This window comes from Miscanthus floridulus, chromosome 6, assembly GCF_019320115.1.
Source record: "Miscanthus floridulus cultivar M001 chromosome 6, ASM1932011v1, whole genome shotgun sequence".
NCBI lineage: Eukaryota > Viridiplantae > Streptophyta > Magnoliopsida > Poales > Poaceae > Miscanthus > Miscanthus floridulus.
The window spans coordinates 134144098-134161671 of record NC_089585.1 but is presented as its reverse complement, the minus strand read 5'-3'; the positions used below and the strand labels follow the sequence as shown (position 1 = coordinate 134161671).

The following is a 17574-nucleotide window of genomic DNA, read 5'->3' as shown; positions in this document are numbered from 1 at the left end:
TGACAAAAAATTTGTCATGCTGTAGATGATAGAAAGTAGACAGGTAAACACACGCGAGGCTGCCATGGATCACGTATGATACGTCAAGTATGAACACGACCCTGGCCTAGGCTAGTTTGGTTGACTGCCCTGGCACATCTGCCTCGCACAGGCATGCATCCTAGGCGTTGGTTTTTGGATGCCTAGGGGTCAGATCCATGTGCCTGGGTGCAGCTCCCTAGGCCAGGGCTCAAACCAAACAGCGCTGCGGCAGCACTTGTCATTTCCTGCCAGTGGCTCACAAGCGAACATGTGTGCTTGCGACACTAACAATGAGCTCGCTGCTATCGTCGTGGTGGCTCCAGCCCTTCAACGGCAGATTGCAGATCGCGGTGGCTAGTTTGGTTGACGCCCTGGCAAATCTGCCTGGCATAGGCATGCATCCTAGGCGTTGGTTTTTGGATGCCTGGGGTTGGATGCATGTGCCTAGGTGCAGCTCCCTAGGCCAGGGCTCAAACCAAATAGCCCTATGGTAGCGCTTGTCCTTTCCTGTCTGTGGCTCACAAGCGAACATGTGTGCTTGCGACACTAACAACGAGTAACAACGAGCCCGCTGCTATCACCGCGGTGACTCCAGCCCTCCAGCGGCAGATTGTAGATCGCAGCGGTTGTTAGGGCTAGTTTGGTTGATGCCCTAGCAAATCTGCCTGGCACAGGCATGCATCCTAGGTGTTAGTTTTTGGACGCCTAGGGTCAGATGCATGTGCCTGGGTGCAGCTCCCCAGGCCAGGGGTCAAACCAAATAGCCCTGCGGCAGCGTTTGTCCTTTCCTACCTATGGCTCACAAGCGAACATGTGTGCTTGCGACACCGACAACGAGCCCACTGCTATCACCGCGGTGACTCCAGCCCTCCAGCGACAGATTGCAGATCGTGGTGTGTCGGTGCAGAAAGTGACCAACACATAAATATTTATAGTTTTGTTATACGCTGTGATCGGATGTGGCCTAGCACTCAATGCCATAGGGTTTATACTGGTTCAGACAACGTGTCCTATGTCCAGTTTGAGTCGGTTGGTGACTTTATTCCCGAGCCTAGATGCTTGAAGTTTGCTGTTGGGTTACAAACGGAAGGGAGAAAGATGGGGGGTGCAAGAGGTCCGGTCGGACTTTGGTCTGAAGGGCCGAGAGTGACGGGAGCTCTGCTATGCGCTAAGTGTTCGAACGTCTGTCGTTCATTGGGATTCTTGATCGTTCGGATTGTGTGTGTTGTTTGAGTTGTGAACTGATGGATCTCTGGTTGGAAGAGGGCGCATCCCCTTTTATAGATGAAGGGGACGGCCTTTACAAGAGGGAGAGAGAGAGTAAGAGTACGTATGCTTCTAAGTCTTGTTGCCCACGTCGTCGGGTACAAGATGATGGTAGGCGTCCATAACACTGTTTGTGTCGAGACGCATGTGGGAGGTTTTACCGTATTCACCATGGGTGGTAAATGACGACGCCCACAACACTGTCGATTCCCAGAGACATATGGGGGGGGGGGTTACCGTGTTTGTCATGGTATGGGAGTTGTGGGCGCCCACGACACTGTAGGGCAAATGTCAGCGCCCACAACACTGCTTGTGTTCTGACATGCCTAGAAGGTTGCAGGGCACCCTTCTGATATGTCTTGTTGGTACTGCAGGTGTACAGGGTACGGTCCTCGATATTGCAGTTGACTTGAGTGTCATGTTTTACTTGCTCTGCCTGTTTCCTTGGTCCTTACCGAGCGGACGTCCCCGGTCGGTTGGTCCTCAGTCGGCTCCGACTGCGCTAGTCGGAGAAGAGATGTAAGCAGAGGTTCGATGCATTCCCGGTCGAAGACGCGGGTCAGGAGTCGGAAAGCGTTGTTGGCTAGGCCTTCCGGTCGGAGAGGCGGGCCGGAGTCGGTGAACGAACGATGTTCCTCCTCGGCCAGGTCTTCCGGTTGGAGAGGCGGGCCGGAATTGGAAGCGAAGCCTTTCGGTCGGAGAGGCGGGCCAGAATAGGAAGCGGACGCCGTTTCCTCCTTGGCAGGCCTTCTGGTCGGAGATTGGATCACCCTTCTTGCCTGTCCTTAGGTTTTTGAGCCGGCTCAGGAGTTACGCGTTGTTCGTAACGTCGTCTATTGTGCCGAGCTTTTATTGGAAGCAGGTCCATGAGAGATCCCCGGATTTATGAACCCGACACGACGGTTATTGGCTAGCTTGGTTGACGTCCTGTCAAATCTGCCTGTCACATACATGCATCCCAGCCGTTGGTTCTTAGACGTCTGGGGTTGGATGCATGTGCCTAGGTGCAGCTCCCCGGCCCAGGCTCAAACCAAACAGCCCTGCGGCAGCGCTTGTCCTTTCCTGCCTGTGGCTCACAAGCGAACATGTGTGCTTGCGACAGATCTGCCTGTGACACTGACAACGAGCCCGCTGGTATCGCCTCGGTGACTCCCGCCGTCCAGCGGCGGATTACATATCGCGACGGTTGTTAGGGCTAGTTTGGTTGATGACCTGGCAAATCTACTTGGCACAGGATGCATGCCAGGCGTTGATTTTTGGACGTCTGAGACTCTGAGGTCGGATGTATGTGGCTGGGTGCAGCTCCCCAGGCCAGGGGGCTCAAACCTCAGCAACCGCCGCGTTGCGCTCGCGCAGGGGAATCTGTCGCCGTGTCGCGCACTTTCCCCTTTCCTCCGCCTGTTCTCACGTGTTCATCGTTTGTTCTCGCTCCATCCATCGCTCCACTTCCATCCCTCTCCCCATCACTCAGCGCGTTGCTGTCGCCTGGGAACAATAAGAGTTTGCGCGTCTCGCGACTGATCGCTGGCAGCCGGCACTGCCACTCGGCGGCGACTTGGACTTGACTTCTGGGCAACTGGGCGAGGAGAGGGGACCAATCCACAGGGTTTAAATCGGCCTCGGCCCTGCCGCGAGTTCTTGCTGTGTTCGCTTCGGAGCGGGGCGAGGAATTGTCGGCGCGGCGCGATGCAGCAGCAGCGGCAGCAACAACAAGGTAACGCCGAGTCCCACGACGCCTCGCTTCAAAGTTGCAATCTTTCGATGCTTTTGAGCGTTCTTCGAGTGCGATTTTGGGCAAAAGAACCTATGTGGGGGGTCGAGGAAGAAGGGGGATTGCGGCAGGCTGCCTGAAACTGCCTCCTTTGATCGAGAAATGCAACTGGTTAACCATTGATTTTGTTTGCCTATTGTATTACTACTAGTATGAAATGCTACTGCTTCATCGCTATATATGCCTTTTAATTTAATAACAAGGTTATTAGTACTTCTTGGTTGAAGAACGAAGTTAGCAAGCGTCGTTGCCGCGAAAACATTAAAAAAGATATTCTTTTCCGTCCTTGTCTTCTTTATTTCTATTTGAGCGAGACCACCAGCCACCCGGGGTGATTTTGGAATGGACTTCTAATGCTCACTTCGGTGGCCTGAGATTTCCGGGGTCTCTTGTCAAGTGTTCATTATAGAGTAGTGTAGGAAAGAGTACTGCCCTACACTACACACAACCATTTGAGTGCAACCTGCATATAACTCACGATCCAACGTTTAAAATTACTTAGATGGAAACATCATAAATGCATAGGATGGTTACAATTACGGTTGTACTACTTGAGTTGTATGTCAAATGGTTGTACCAGAAGCATTTCACTTCATAAATTTGGAGGTTGATTGATATACCAAATTTAATTGTTGTTAACCATCCACTGAACACTTCTATGTAATTGTGATCTTTGAGTTGCTATGTGTTGGCTGTGTCGTAGTTTCATATCTCTTGTCAACCAGTGTTGTTGCCTATGGTTTTACTGTTCAGGCTTAGACATAGACAAGCTACAACAGGTAGTGAAGATCCGCTGGCTAAAGCCTCAAGAAGTTCTGAAGATACTGCAGAATCATGAGTTGTTCACGATCTCACATAAGACCCCACAGAAGCCACAGAGTAATAAATGCATCCTTTGGTTTTGGACTGTAAATATATGACCAAGGCTTGTGCTTGGTTTCTTTAGCCCTGAATGTGACTAAATGAGCCAATTCGAAACCTGCAGGTGGTTCTTGGTTTCTTTTCAATCGTAGAGTACTCCGGTACTTTCGAAGTGATGGATTCGAATGGCAAAAGAAGAAGAATGGGAAGACCATTAATGAAGCTCATGAGCGCCTTAAGGTCCGTTCATTTACCCTTTTGGTGAACTGCGCTGTGTTCATGAGATCTCTCCAAAAGTTAATAGATATGAATGCTACTCAGAATATGCTTGGGAGCAGTCATCTGCTTGGGAGCAGTCATCTTGATAAGCCAATAAGCTATTGAGAGATGTTTGGTTTGTAGTCCAACTGAATCGGACGGATTGTATAAGAAATAGACAAGTTCATAATGAAATTTGTACCTAATGGCCCTTCATAATGATACAAATTTCCTCCCCTTCAGTTCTGATGCTGGAAATTTCAGGTTGATAATGTGGATGCACTGAATTGCTACTATGCTCGTGGAGACAAAAATCCTACATTTCAGAGGCGGATATATTGGATGCTGGATCCGTAAGAATTATCTACTCTCAACTCTCATTCTTTTGGTACATCAGGCGATGCATTTCCTTAACGCACTGATGGTATTATACCAGTCATAATGCCCTGCTGGAATGATGATATTATACCTGCCATTTTTATGACTTATTCTACTTGTGGTTTGATCTGTTTTGTTTTAATTGAATCCCATTGGTCAGTATGTAAATCAATTTGCATCTTGATAAAAGCTATCCATCTTTGCAGGGCTTATGAACACATTGTCCTTGTCCACTATAGGGATGTTCTAGAGGTCTGACTCCTTTTCTCTTTCTTATGTCAATGAAAATATGCAGTTTTGATGCTCAATAATAATTGGGGGGGGGGGGGGGGGGGGGGGGGCGGATTCCTTTTTTTCCTCTATTTGCCAGACATTATTCTGCTTTCACTGTCTATTATCTTAGAGAGCAAGGCTGGCATTGAATCATTGAACTTATTAGGTTAAATAATTGATTAATCCCATTTGCAAAAAAAAAAGATTAATCCACTTGTGTCTGGGTGTGGGTCGGTATGTTGTATGGGCTCTTACCCTTTTTATTCGTAATATAATGATTGATTAATCCTACATGTTTGAGAAAAAAAAGTTGATTAATCCTTGTCACTAAGAACCAATTTTTCAACAGTTAACTCACCTTTTTAAGCTAATGCAGTTAATACTAGAGTGATTGAATCCGCGACATTAAATTTAGTTTTTCATGTGTCTCGCCTTTATTTATTGATTGCTTACCAGGGCAGCATTTCAGTGTCTGCACGAAATGATTCTTCAACATTGAATCAGAATGGCAGTGCTAGCAGAGCTGAAGTACATAGTTCACCTGGTTGGACAAGTGAGTTAATTGTACAATGTCCCAATTCGTGCAGTCCGGGATCTGCGGAAGAAGTTAGTTCCCGAACTAGTGCAAGTGAATCTGATTGGATTCAACATAAGGCAGCCTTGCGGAAGCTTAAAATGCAGCTGAGTCTGGAAGACAAAGAAGATTGTGATGTTAATGCCGAGGAAGTTCCAGCAAATAATGAGCCTATTATTTTGCCTGGGATTCAGAATGAGGAGCTAGGCACTTCTAGGAATCATGATGATATCTTTGATGTGCTGGACTTTAGTGAAGATTATATCAATGGAACTGGAACCCCCCACCCATGTCCCAGTGCTATTGATGTGCTAAAAAATTCAGGTGCAGTAACACATGTATTCCAATTATTTCATTGCTAAGAACTGTCTGAGACATAGTGGAAATCTTTCTTAGGATTTGTTGCATGTATGTTTTAATATTCAGACACATGGTTAGAGGAGGATCAACTTGAGGCAATTCTGCATCCAGCGTGTATGACACTGACTGAAAATCAATGGTTCAAGATCCATGAGGTTTCTCCAGAATCAGCGTTTTCTTCTGAAAGTACAAAGGTATCATATGGCGTTACTAGTCTTGATTAAATTACTGCAACATGCATCCTTCTTTCTTCTTTTCTATTGTCATGATATTGAACAACACGTCCATATCCTCATGTGGTACTTATATACTCTGATTGCAAATATAAGTTGTTTTAGGCTTGTGCATAGGAATTAATAAAGTGTTGAAATGATTCAAATGACCTTATTACCTGCGATTAGTGGATTAGTTAGCAAGGCATAAGAAGAAAAAATTGGGGACAGGTTCCTAGAATCCTATAATGACTTGTGAGTGGCAAAGTCTAAAAACGAATTACTTTTGGAATTGAGGGAGTAATACTATATAAAGTATTTTGATCTGATAGCTTGAAGCCCGAGTCCATCTCTGGGTCCAATGAAACGAAAAAGAACCTATCAGTTGGGACAAACCTGTGTCGAGAACTACAATGGTTGTGGACTTATGAAAATGTAATGCAGGTTATCATTGTAGGAGACTTCCTTTGCAATCCCCCTCACAGTTCATGGGAAGTGCTGTTTGGTGATGTTAAGGTACCTGTGGAAATTATCCAGCAAGGTGTCATCCGTTGCCATACTCCATGCCTTAATACTGGAAAAGTGAGAATGTGCTTGATCGATGGGAATGGGAAGTCCTGTAGTGAAGCACGAGAATTTGAATTCCTTGAAAAGCCTACCAAAGGCATGATTGATGGAAACAGGAACCCCTGTGATGAAGCACGAGATTCCAAAACCCATCAGATACCAACCAAAAGTAGTGACAAGTTGTCACTGTTACTACACTATGTTCAGACGCTTTTTGATGGTCGTGCTTCTGGGCTATTTTCAAATTTTAGCTTGCCACTCCCAAATCTCGGCTGTGAATTCCAAATCAACCAAATGGATATCATAAAGAAGGCGTATGAGCAGCTGGACCCTGAGAATATAGTAAATAGTGTCATGGAAGCATTGCTTAATGACAAGTTTAAGCAATGGCTGTCATCTAAATGTGAACAGAATATTGATGGAGACCATTTGCTTCCTAAGCAATACCACAGTATTATACATATGATTGCAGCCTTGGGATATGTCTTGGCTTTGAAGCCACTGCTTAGTTCTGGAGTGCCTATAAACTACCGTGATGCAAATGGATGGACCGCTCTACATTGGGCTGCAAGGTTTGGCAGGTATACAAAACTCTTTACATCATATGCAGCGTAATGCTATTTTATTCATGTTCAAGTTTCAAGTGGATCTTGTTGGTTATATTTCTCCTATTTACCATTCATTCATTGCCAGGAGCCTTCTTATTTTTGGACCTAGACACAAAATTTTACTTGCACAATTTGGGCAGTTGATCTCTTATGTAATGGTTTTCTCTAAGCTGTTTTTCTTACTGACTTCATAGTTTTCTATTAAAAAACAGAGAAGATATGGTGGCGTCTCTTCTTACTGCTGGTGCTGCAGCTGGTGCACTTTCACATCCGACATCAGAGGATCCTGCTGCCAAAACACCTGCTTCAATAGCTTTGGCATATGGTTTCAAGGGCCTATCCGCATTCCTTTCAGAAGCACAATTAACAACTCATCTTGATTCTATCGAATCAAAAGAAAATGGAAAACTTGATTCTACGGAAGGGGGGATATGTCGTGCTGTGGACAGAATATCAGACAAAAGCAGCCACGTGCATGGTGGAACTGATGATCAGCTTGCGCTTAAGGATTCCCTAGGAGCTGTCCGGAATGCAGTTCAGGCTGCAGGACGCATACAAGCTGCATTCCGAATTTTTTCCTTTAAGAAAAAGAAAGAGATGGCTCTTCAGAGCAGAAATAGCTGCTGCTTGTCCATTAGTGAGACAGGAGCATGTTTCACATGGTATGCTGGAGAAAGCTGTATTATCTATCCAGAAGAACTTCAGGTGCTGGAAAAAACGTAAAGAATTCCTGAGGATACGAAATAATGTTGTCAGGATACAGGTAAGTCTTTTGCAATGTTGTGCTTATAGTGATCGGATCTCTCAAGTGTATGTAACACGTGCAGAGTAAATCACAATATGTATTAAAACCTCAAATGGGTAATTCTTATTGTCATCCTGATAGGCCCTGGGTGAGAGCTCATCAAGAAAGAAGAAGTACAAGGAAATACTTTCAAGCGTCGGAGTCCTTGAGAAGGTGATGATACGGTGGTACCGTAAAGGTGTTGGTTTGCGTGGATTCAATTCTGGGGCGATGCCTATTGATGAAGAGGTGGACGAAGACGTTGCCAAGGTTTTCCGGAAGCTCAGAGTGGAAACAGCCATTGATGAAGCTGTTTCAAGGGTATCATGTATCATTGGTAGCCCTAAAGCAATGCAGCAGTACCGTAGGATGCTCAAGAGGTACCAACAAGCAAAGGTGAATCTCTTTCTTCTCAAAAACTTGTAGTACCACAGCTACCATGATCATAGTTGTGATCCATTAAAGACTTGCATGAAAAGTTTATAAAATGATTCCTGAAAAGGAAAAGGTAGCTTTAGGACTAACTAAAACGGGTTCCCCATTGCAGGATGATCATGAAAAGTAATGCTTGTGTTAAGCCAACAGTGATGGAGCAAACAGCAAAGCACAAGCCACCCACTATTTACTTATCTCCCTTATTGAAGGATCTCGGATCTGAACATCGGTTGTCTGGGGTAAAGTAAAGCCTTGGTGACTGAATGGACAGTGGATCCCGAGAAAAACTGAAAATTTCTTCGGTGATCTAGTACTAACTCCAATTCATGCTGGGCGCTATTTGAGTGTACATAGCAACGTCATGTGCAATAGCGACTTTTGGCTGAAAGTTGACAAAGGTGATGACAGTACATGCAGAAGCTTCCAAGAGCCTGAGCAAGGTAGATGAGGTCTGAGCAACACTGTATTCGATATATATGCCTTATGTACTACCTTCAGGCATAGTTTGTAGTAAGTTGTACTATAGGGTTATATTGTAATTTGTAGCACAGTGAATGTTGTAAGGAATCTCTCAGTGACATTTACCAATTAGAAATACTCCATCGTTTACACATGGATGATTGATGACTGACGATCAATTTTGCCAGTTAATATGTCGCTCCAATCGTCCATTTCTTCTTCAAGACAGTGACATTCCAACAGTTTAACGCCAGTTGTTTCATGCTTTGGCTCAGCTTTCAAATGGAGCAGCGATCAAAAGAAGCCTCCTAGCATTAAACTTCTCCCGTAGTCTCGTGATCAGAATTCAGATGGTTCAAGCAACTGCAAACAGAATAACAATCAGGCAGGGTGCGAGACACTGGTATATAAGCACTGAACCGGACAAACACAAAGCGACTGGCAGGCTCCATTCAGCAAGAACCAGAGGATTAGGCGTTTGTAAACCACTGGCATTAGTTTAAACAGCAGCAATCAAGTGCATCACTTTGGACCTTTTGTGGTGACTAACATATTGCGGCAGTTAGGTACCGTCGCAATATGTTCCAGACCACACATTAAACAAGCTCCGTGACATCAGGCAAAAGCCATTTCTTCAGATAAAGCCACACCAACAGGCAGTTTTCAGTGTAATAATTGGCTGGTTGAGAGAACCAGTAGCGCGAGAGAAAATCAGGACGACAAGCTGATGGCGACTGATGTTTTGTCAAACAAACACTTCCGTCTTTGAATGTGTCATTTACAATTTACAGCTTCGACCCATACAGACCGAAGATGATGCATACAAAATGCCAAGAAATGCCTGCACAAACAACCAATACCTAATATGTACAGCCGAACCTTCCGGGGGAAGGAAAACTTCTCTCCCTACTCTATATTATAGTGTCAGAGGACATCTGCAGTTAGTGAATGCAGCTGAATTTTTTCACACGCCTTGACCTCAGCAAATTGTCGAGTAAATAGCTGCACATGCATCTTGATTTCAAGACATTGCGCATTTAGTTCTGCAGCTTGGTCAGGTGTACCAAGGAACCGAACATGGGTTGGTTCCATCTCCAGCCTAAAGTGTTTCCACCTGAAAGAATGAGAAGAATCATGACATTAGACCTGAAGGATTTCCATGGACTTAAAATAATGATTGATGAGCTCTAAAATATTGACATCAGAGCTTGCTTTAAGAAAGCATCAGAGTTCTTCAGAACCCCTACCAACAACTTCCACAAAAAAGAAGGTGGTGCCAAGATAATAGTAAGCTTTTTAGATCTTGATAGTTGTCAAACTGCACTATTTTGATTCTTAAATCGATTAAGTATTGCTTTTGCTTAATATAAGCCTTGACATGTCTATTAAACAGTGATATTCGGAATAAGTTTACCTAACTGGAGGCCACATCCCAGCATCTCTGCGAATTGATGCCCACCTGTAGCAATGTGAAGCAATGGTGATGTAAAACTTAAATGATATTGACCATTTGAAAGAATTGACCCACAATCGTTGCTACTCATTTATATTTTAGTTCACTTTCCATGATGACTCTGCATAACAACAGCCAGACATGTTACAGCAGGAAAAATAAAGAACAAACTAGGGGAAAATGAACTCCCAAGAAACTAGAAAAGTAAAGAACTTACTCTCAAGAACATGGGATCTCTGACAAAATTCTTTCAGCCTCGATGGGTGAACCGTTGCCGATATCCTCCACTATTTTACACTCCATATAAGCCTACCTACTGAACTTGGTCTTGATTTAGGAAAAAGCGAGCTACTTCTCTGTACAATTGCTCGCCCTCGAATGGCTTGGAAACATAACCGTCCATTTCAGATTTTAAGCATTGTTCATGTGTCGCCTGGATAACATCTGCTGTCATGGCTAATATTGGAGTTCGCCACTGCCGGACGCCTGCGCATTCCGGTGGGGCTTCTCCACGTTCTATTTGCTCATTTAGATCTCTTTCCATCTCTCTAATCCTTCTTGTGGCTTCAAATCTGCAAAGGTACCAAATGCATGACACAAGAGAACAAGAAAATGTAAATCCATGACAAGAGGAAGTATTGTGTATCAACTGAATATAGGTACAGATAGTGTCTAAAGCATGGTGAGATGATGAGTATACAAAGATAAAACTCACCCATCCATTTCGGGCATCTGTATGTCCATGAAACAAGCATCAAAATTGTGAGGAGGTTTCAGCAGTGTGATTGCTTTCTTCCCACTATCAGCACAAGTTACTTCTGCGCCATATTTCTTCAGAGCGCCTGCAGCAACCTTAAGATTTACAATATTGTCATCAACCACTATGATTCGTTTCTTGTGAAGAAGGCTGCCCAGTGTTGAATTGCCAACTACCCCATTCCTGCAATGCATTTTATCTATCCCACCCAATGCTCTTTGTAGGGAAACCTGAAGCATGCTTGCACGAAGTGGCTTCATAATTACATTCAAGTTATATTCCCTGAATATATGTGAATTGCTTTTGACAGAACTTTTAGGGTTCTCCAAAAGAAATAACTTTGTAGAGTCTGGCTGATCTTTGTTCCTCAATTTAGTAACCAAAAGAGGCATAGAGTGGGATTCCTTCAGCCAGGTTTCTTTGTCAATGAGCACAAGCTTTGCAATCTGTGATCCACAATTAATTTCAGAAATATACTGATCTAGGTCAGTTGTCAATTCGGTGTGAACTCCCAGTCTCTGCAAATGGTACTTAGTGACCTTGGCACGGACCGGTCTATGATCTACCACCAATGCATTGATCTCTTTAAACTCTGACAATTTATTCTCATTTACACTGGAATGGGCCCTCGTAAGCACCGCAGTGAAGGTGAAAGTAGAACCGACTTGGGGTTTACTTGCAAATCCAATCTCTCCCTTCATGAGGCCGACCAAGCATTTGCTGATGCTTAATCCAATGCCAGTGCCCCCATGGATGCGAGCAATGGATGGACCTACTTGCATGAAAGGGGTGAAGACACGGGACTGAGCATCGGACGGGATTCCAACACCCGTATCTTCAACTGATATTATCAAGCTTATTGAGTCCGATGCAACGGGTGCAAAAGGCATCTCGGATGAGTTCAGTTCCCTACTAAAAAGTCGAAAGTTTTCCCAACTGCGCTTCCTGTTTGCCACTGGGTAGCCACTTAAGGTATTTGCATATTGAGTTCCGGTCTCAACCTCCAAACAATGCATAACCTCCTCAACGACATGAACAGTCAAGTAGATATGACCCCTCTCTGTGAACTGTGGAAAATATAGAACTCTTTAGCCAATAGAGAACAAATGCATATAAATATACAAGGGATATCCTATTTCCATTTGCTATCAATATACAGTGATTATCTTACTTTTATAGAGTTTCCGACAAGATTTGTAATGATTTGCCTTATTCTGCCTGGATCGCCAATTAGTGTTTGTGGAACTTGGTCAGAAACAAACACTGCCAACTGCTCCCATTGTGCGTCATAGTAAGGAATAACCAAAATAAAGTCAGTGCATTTATATAATAAAATACAGTAAAACTGCAGTGTGTGATAGCAAGGCTGTAGTCTTTGATTACCTCCAGTCCTTTCTCCTGAGCTTTCCCACAGAAGAGAGACAAAATGTCATCACAAACTGTTCTAAGATCAAAGGGTACCGCCTCAAGCTCAAGTTTACCAGACTCGATCTTTGCCTGATCAAGAACCTCATTGATGAGAGATACCAAAGCTTTGCCACTGGCTTGTGCGGTTCTAACATAGTCTTGTTGTGTTGTGTCCAAATCAGTATCCATGAGCATTTGGAGCATCCCTGCAAAATCAGAAACATCATATCTCCTTTCACTCTAATTAAGAATGAAGAATATTGTACAATTTAGATGGACTAGAACCTCACCTAGAACACCATTCATTGGTGTTCTGATCTCATGAGAAACAGTAGCCAAGAACTGCATGCAAAAATGGCATTGAATTAATAAGGTACTATTTTTTGGTCCCTATCTCAAAAAAGAGAGAAAAGAACAAGCCTTTGGCCTCCAATCCAAGAGAAACAGTAACACAAAACATGATTATTAGTAGCGAAGCTAATCACCTGTGACTTGGCAATATCTGCATCCTCTGCGCGCTTCTTGAGCAGACTCATCTGCTGAAAGTCATCTTCAACTCTGGCAATCCGTTTTGCAGTAGCATAAATTATGTATCCAACCAGTAAACCAATCACAAAAATTCCAATTGATGTCGTTATTGCCACCCAAGGCCAAGGTGGGCTCTGAATGAACCTATTAAAGAGAAACATATGAGACACAGAGCCTTACAAAGAATAGACTACAGGGGTAACACATTTTAATTACAGGTTTCTTCGAAGAAGAAATAAATCACCTGCAGTGCATCTCATGCTTCCTTGTCGGGTCACCAAAGTTCAGTGTGCTGACCTGGCACATGCCACTGCCTGTATCATTCGAACCATACATACTGATCGGTTTCTCATTAGTAGTATCATACACGTTCACCATGATGGATTGCTTGCCCGCGAGCTGGTGAAGCGACTTATCAACAAGCGCTTCAATGTCAAATATGCCACCTAAATAGCTGTTTGCGCGCGCGCGCACACACACACACAAAAGGCCAGCGGTAATTCAGTTGCACGATTCCTGGCTGGAAATAGGAGGCCGGACTCATGAAAAGCTTACCCTATAGCAGCCTGAATGCGCTCCTGTGGCCTGGCATTTGGGGGAAGCTCATACTTGTACACAGCGTAGGTGGAGATCACTCCGAGGCGATTATTGAGCAGCTTGAAAGGAGCAGTAAGAACACCCTTCCCAGATTCTCTAGCTCGGAGCACGTTGTCGCGGTCATCCTGTAGTAATAAGAGCAAAAGGAGGAATAGAGATTAGTGGATGGACAGACCCTGTTGCTCGTGGCATGTTTTTTTTTTTGTTTTTTTTTTTACCATGAGTAATTGAGCCCCGGATTAAAAAGAAAAAGAAAGGGAAAAAATCCGAGGTGAAAAAGGGGTAGCAACAGATGATGACTGGTGAGCACATGGTGAACACCAAAGATTGCAGCTTTTTTTACGGCCGTGGGCCTGCTCTGTGAAAAAGATGAAATCTTGCGAGGGGAGGGGAGGGGAGAGCGAATGCTCACGGCGCCGGATAGCAAGTCGAAGGAGATGACGTGCTTGTAGGCGTCCTGCGCGAAGATTACGGGAGCATACTCCTCCGCCGGCTCCCGCACCTCGGCGTCCTCGGCGTTTCCTGGTCCCTGCGACTGCTTATTGGTCTTGGAGGAGTACATCTTCTTGATGCTCCATCCCTGCTGGCGCTCGAACTGCTCCCGCTCGGCGTGCGTGACCTTCACCCCGTACGCGACCCCGCTTGTGAGCGGCCGCTCGAACGCCGTCCTCTCCGCGTACCAGGCGAACGTTTTCTGCAGCAACGACAGGAAAGGGTGATTTCGCCACGTCCGATGACGGAGAAATCTTGCTTGAATTTGGATTGAGGTACCACCTACCTGGTCGATGGCGGAGGGTGTCTTGGAGTGGTGGAAGGTGGAGACGAGGATGGCGAGCGCCTGGAGGTGGTTCATGCTGACGTTCAACTGGTCCTGGAGCATGCGCGCGCGGTCGTCGCACATGATGGCGAGCGACTCCCGGCGCTTCTCGACGGCCTGGTAGCTCATCCGGAGGTAGATGAGGGAGGCGATGAAGACCCAGATGCTGACCCAGAGCGGGATGAGCCACCTGGAGCTGTCCCGCACCTTGCGCATCCGGTAGTTGGTGAAGAGGTGCGTCCGCAGCGTCCTGCTGGCCGACAGCTTCTCCGGCAGGCGGAGCGGCGGCAGGAGGACGCGCATCCGGTCGAGGCCCAGGAAGCCGAGCCCCGGCGCGTCGCACTTCTCCTCCATCCCGGACCCGCCGCCGCTCCTCCCGCGCACCGTAACGGTCATTCCCCTTTCCCTTTCCTCGCGGGTCGCGGAGCTATAGCTACATCTCCTTCCGGACGCCGGCGACGGCGTCGGCAGCGCGGCAGCTGCGGCTGCTCCGGCGGCAGAGGCCCGCGGCGCGCATGCTCCGGCGGGCGTCCGCGTGATCGACGGTCCGATCGGTGGAGACACGGGGCGAGACGACAGGGGGGCGGAAGGGGCCGACGCGGGGGAGCTAATTTATGGAGGCCGCCGTGCTGTAGCAGCCGCCCACCCGCCCACTGTTGGTGGCAATTGAATGCCCCGAGGGAGCAGGCACGGCCGCAAGGGGCTGGCTTCCTTTCCTCTTGCTTCTCTCCCTCCCTCCTTCTTGATTTCTCGCCGCTCAGGCTTGATTTTCCTCCAGGAAGGAAGCAGCGGCAAATCTTGGGAGCCGCTGGCTTTGACCAGAGGGGGAGGGGGGGGGGGGGGGGGGGGGGGGGGGGGGGGGTGGGTGCGGTGTTGAAGCAGGGCGGCGGCGGCAGGTGGGAGAGGGGAGAGGATACGAGACGACTAGTGAGGGGAAGCCCAAGCACGGGGGAGACGGGAACAGCAACAGCGGGCGAGAGCAAGCACAAGTGAACAGGAAGCCCGAGCCGAGGGATGGTATTGGTGCTGGGGGAGACGAGGTGATTGGTCTGATTGGAAGGGGGGAAAGGGGAGAAAAGCGGCCAAGCTGGTGAGGCGAGACGAGACGAGACGAGACGAGAGGGTGGGGAAAAGGGTCGAGAGCAGAGCAGAACAGAGCAGAGCAGCACTGCAGCAGCAGTGGTAGGCTCGCGCGCTCTCTCGGCTGGTACCTGGTAGAGAGGAGAGGATTGGGGCACGGCACGGAGGAAGAAGGGAAAGCAGGAGGGAGGGGAGGTGGCACCAGTCACAACAGTGGGAGAGGCCAGCACGCAAGTGGCTCTTCCTCCTCAGCACACTCCTCCGTGGGCCTCACCTCCCCTCCCTTGTCAGGCTTTATGAGCCGATCCTCTCCTTTCACAAACTCACTCACTCACACTCGTAAAGATGGCAACGGAGAATTCCCCGTCGGAGGTTGCCTCTCCATCCCTGTCCCCGCGGGGAGAAAAAATTCCCGTCCCCGTCCCCGCCAAAGCTCACGGGGACGATTTCTCCCCCATCCCCGCCCCCGCGAGGGGAAAAATCCCCGTCGGGGATCCCCGTCCCCGCATTTGTTCATCACCATTCAGGTTAATTCATCATCATTCACATGAGTTCATCGACACAATATTAGAGTACACCACGAATCACAATCCAAAAATAGCTAAATAGCAAGAAGCAGGATATTAATCATCACAAAGGTGTAGAACTAGGGTTATTGCTGTTATATATACTCAGAAGACATTGGGCCTTCGTGGGCTGGTTGGGCCATCAGGAAAGAGAGCAAAGCCTGTATATAAACGGGGCGGGGATGCGGGTATCGGGGACGGGGAATGCTCCCCAGACCCGTCCCCGCCAAACCCGACGGGGGACGTTTTCTCCCCGTTTAGATCCCCGTGAGGGCATATTTGACTCCATCCCCGTCCCCTAATAGGGGAATTCCCCGCGGGGAATCGGGGATCGGTCCCCGTTGCCATCTTTACACGGACCTCAGAGCAAATGAAGAAAAAAAAAAGAACACCTCATTCAGTCCATACGGGTGCTTTGGTTGGTTTTGTTTAGGATAATCTATAGTGTCCCATTGAATGGCACTTCCCTTGAATCCCGGAGGTATGATCTGGTCAACAAAAAGAAATCATGGGGTTACTATGTGCCACTATGTATGTACGGAAGGAGATAATATACGAGAGGCCTGGCTCCACGTGTCAACCTCACAGCAAGTGAAGTGTTTAATCTCTTCATGTCCGTCTCTTCACACGGTTCTCCATTAAAGCCTTACATTTTTTCAAAAAAAAAGAGTAAATTTCTTGAACTAGATACATATTAATATATCAGAAACAAGTGCTCCATTACAAGGTGGGTTTTATTATGAGGTGGAAAAAAATAAAGGTCACATATTTTGATAAAAGAATTATATAAAAGTACAAGCAGTGGCGTAGCCACAGGGTATGCAGGGTATGCACCGGCATACCCTGTAAACCTGGCCAGCAGTAGTACATATACTATTATATTGTATATACATTGTATTTGTTAAAAAGAAAAAACATACGTGGACACCATCACAGGATGACGGGAGGCCCATATGATGCACTGACGCGGCCCATGTGGCAAGGGAACTCCAATTCTCCAAAGTCCAAACATCCGGTGTGTGCGCTCCGTATGCGACCCTTCGAATTTCCTAATCTAATCTCGATCAGACGGGGAGCCACGGAGGAACACGTGCATCGCCGCCTGACAGGTGAGTCTGTGACGCCCTGGCCGGCCACGGGCCCTGGTGCCCTGCCGGCAGCGGCGGATCCAGAAAATATTTCAGGGGGGCTGAACAACATTATTGCTCGATCTTAAGTCTCAGCCCCCCTACACTATAGAACTTTGCCTAAAAATTCATGTGGGCTCCACAGGGGGTTCCACTGTTCTGGTACGGTTAGGGGGGGGCTTGAGCCCCCCCGCCCCACCGTTGGATCCACCCCTGCCTGCCGCCTTCTGCCATGCTCTGAATGCTGGATCGGAGGATCGTCGTCTAATTCCCACGTCCTGGCTGCAGAATATACGGTTGCGCCAGTCAGGACTAGGGATGAAAACGGATCGGATACGGACGGATATCACCGATATTACATTTGTTTTCATATTTCTGTCCAGATTTGGATTCGAATACGGATAGTGTCAACTAT

At 46.9% G+C, this 17574-nt stretch overlaps 1 protein-coding gene and 1 pseudogene across 3 annotated transcripts; one reads left to right on the top strand and one right to left on the bottom strand.

The window, feature by feature from the left end:
* Positions 1-2572: 2572 nt before the first annotated feature.
* On the top strand, positions 2573-8863 carry LOC136457036 (calmodulin-binding transcription activator 4-like; annotated as a pseudogene).
* A 704-nt stretch (positions 8864-9567) lies between these two features.
* LOC136457035 (probable histidine kinase 3) lies at positions 9568-15146 on the bottom strand. Of its 3 annotated transcripts, none has more exons than XM_066457074.1 (12): positions 14348-15146; positions 13982-14263; positions 13528-13694; positions 13217-13426; positions 12930-13116; positions 12735-12786; positions 12421-12650; positions 12209-12307; positions 10996-12104; positions 10498-10852; positions 10242-10401; positions 9568-9941 (listed from the first exon to the last, which is right to left on the bottom strand). In XM_066457074.1, exons 1-10 carry the CDS (start codon positions 14780-14782, stop codon positions 10594-10596), a joined length of 3030 nt encoding a protein of 1009 aa, XP_066313171.1. In that variant the 5' UTR covers positions 14783-15146; the 3' UTR covers positions 9568-9941; positions 10242-10401; positions 10498-10593. The 3 variants fall into 3 exon arrangements, with proteins under 3 accessions (XP_066313171.1, XP_066313170.1, XP_066313172.1); XM_066457073.1 differs by having other exon boundaries at positions 10242-10286; XM_066457075.1 differs by lacking the exon at positions 10242-10401.
* Between the last annotated feature and the right edge of the window lie 2428 nt (positions 15147-17574).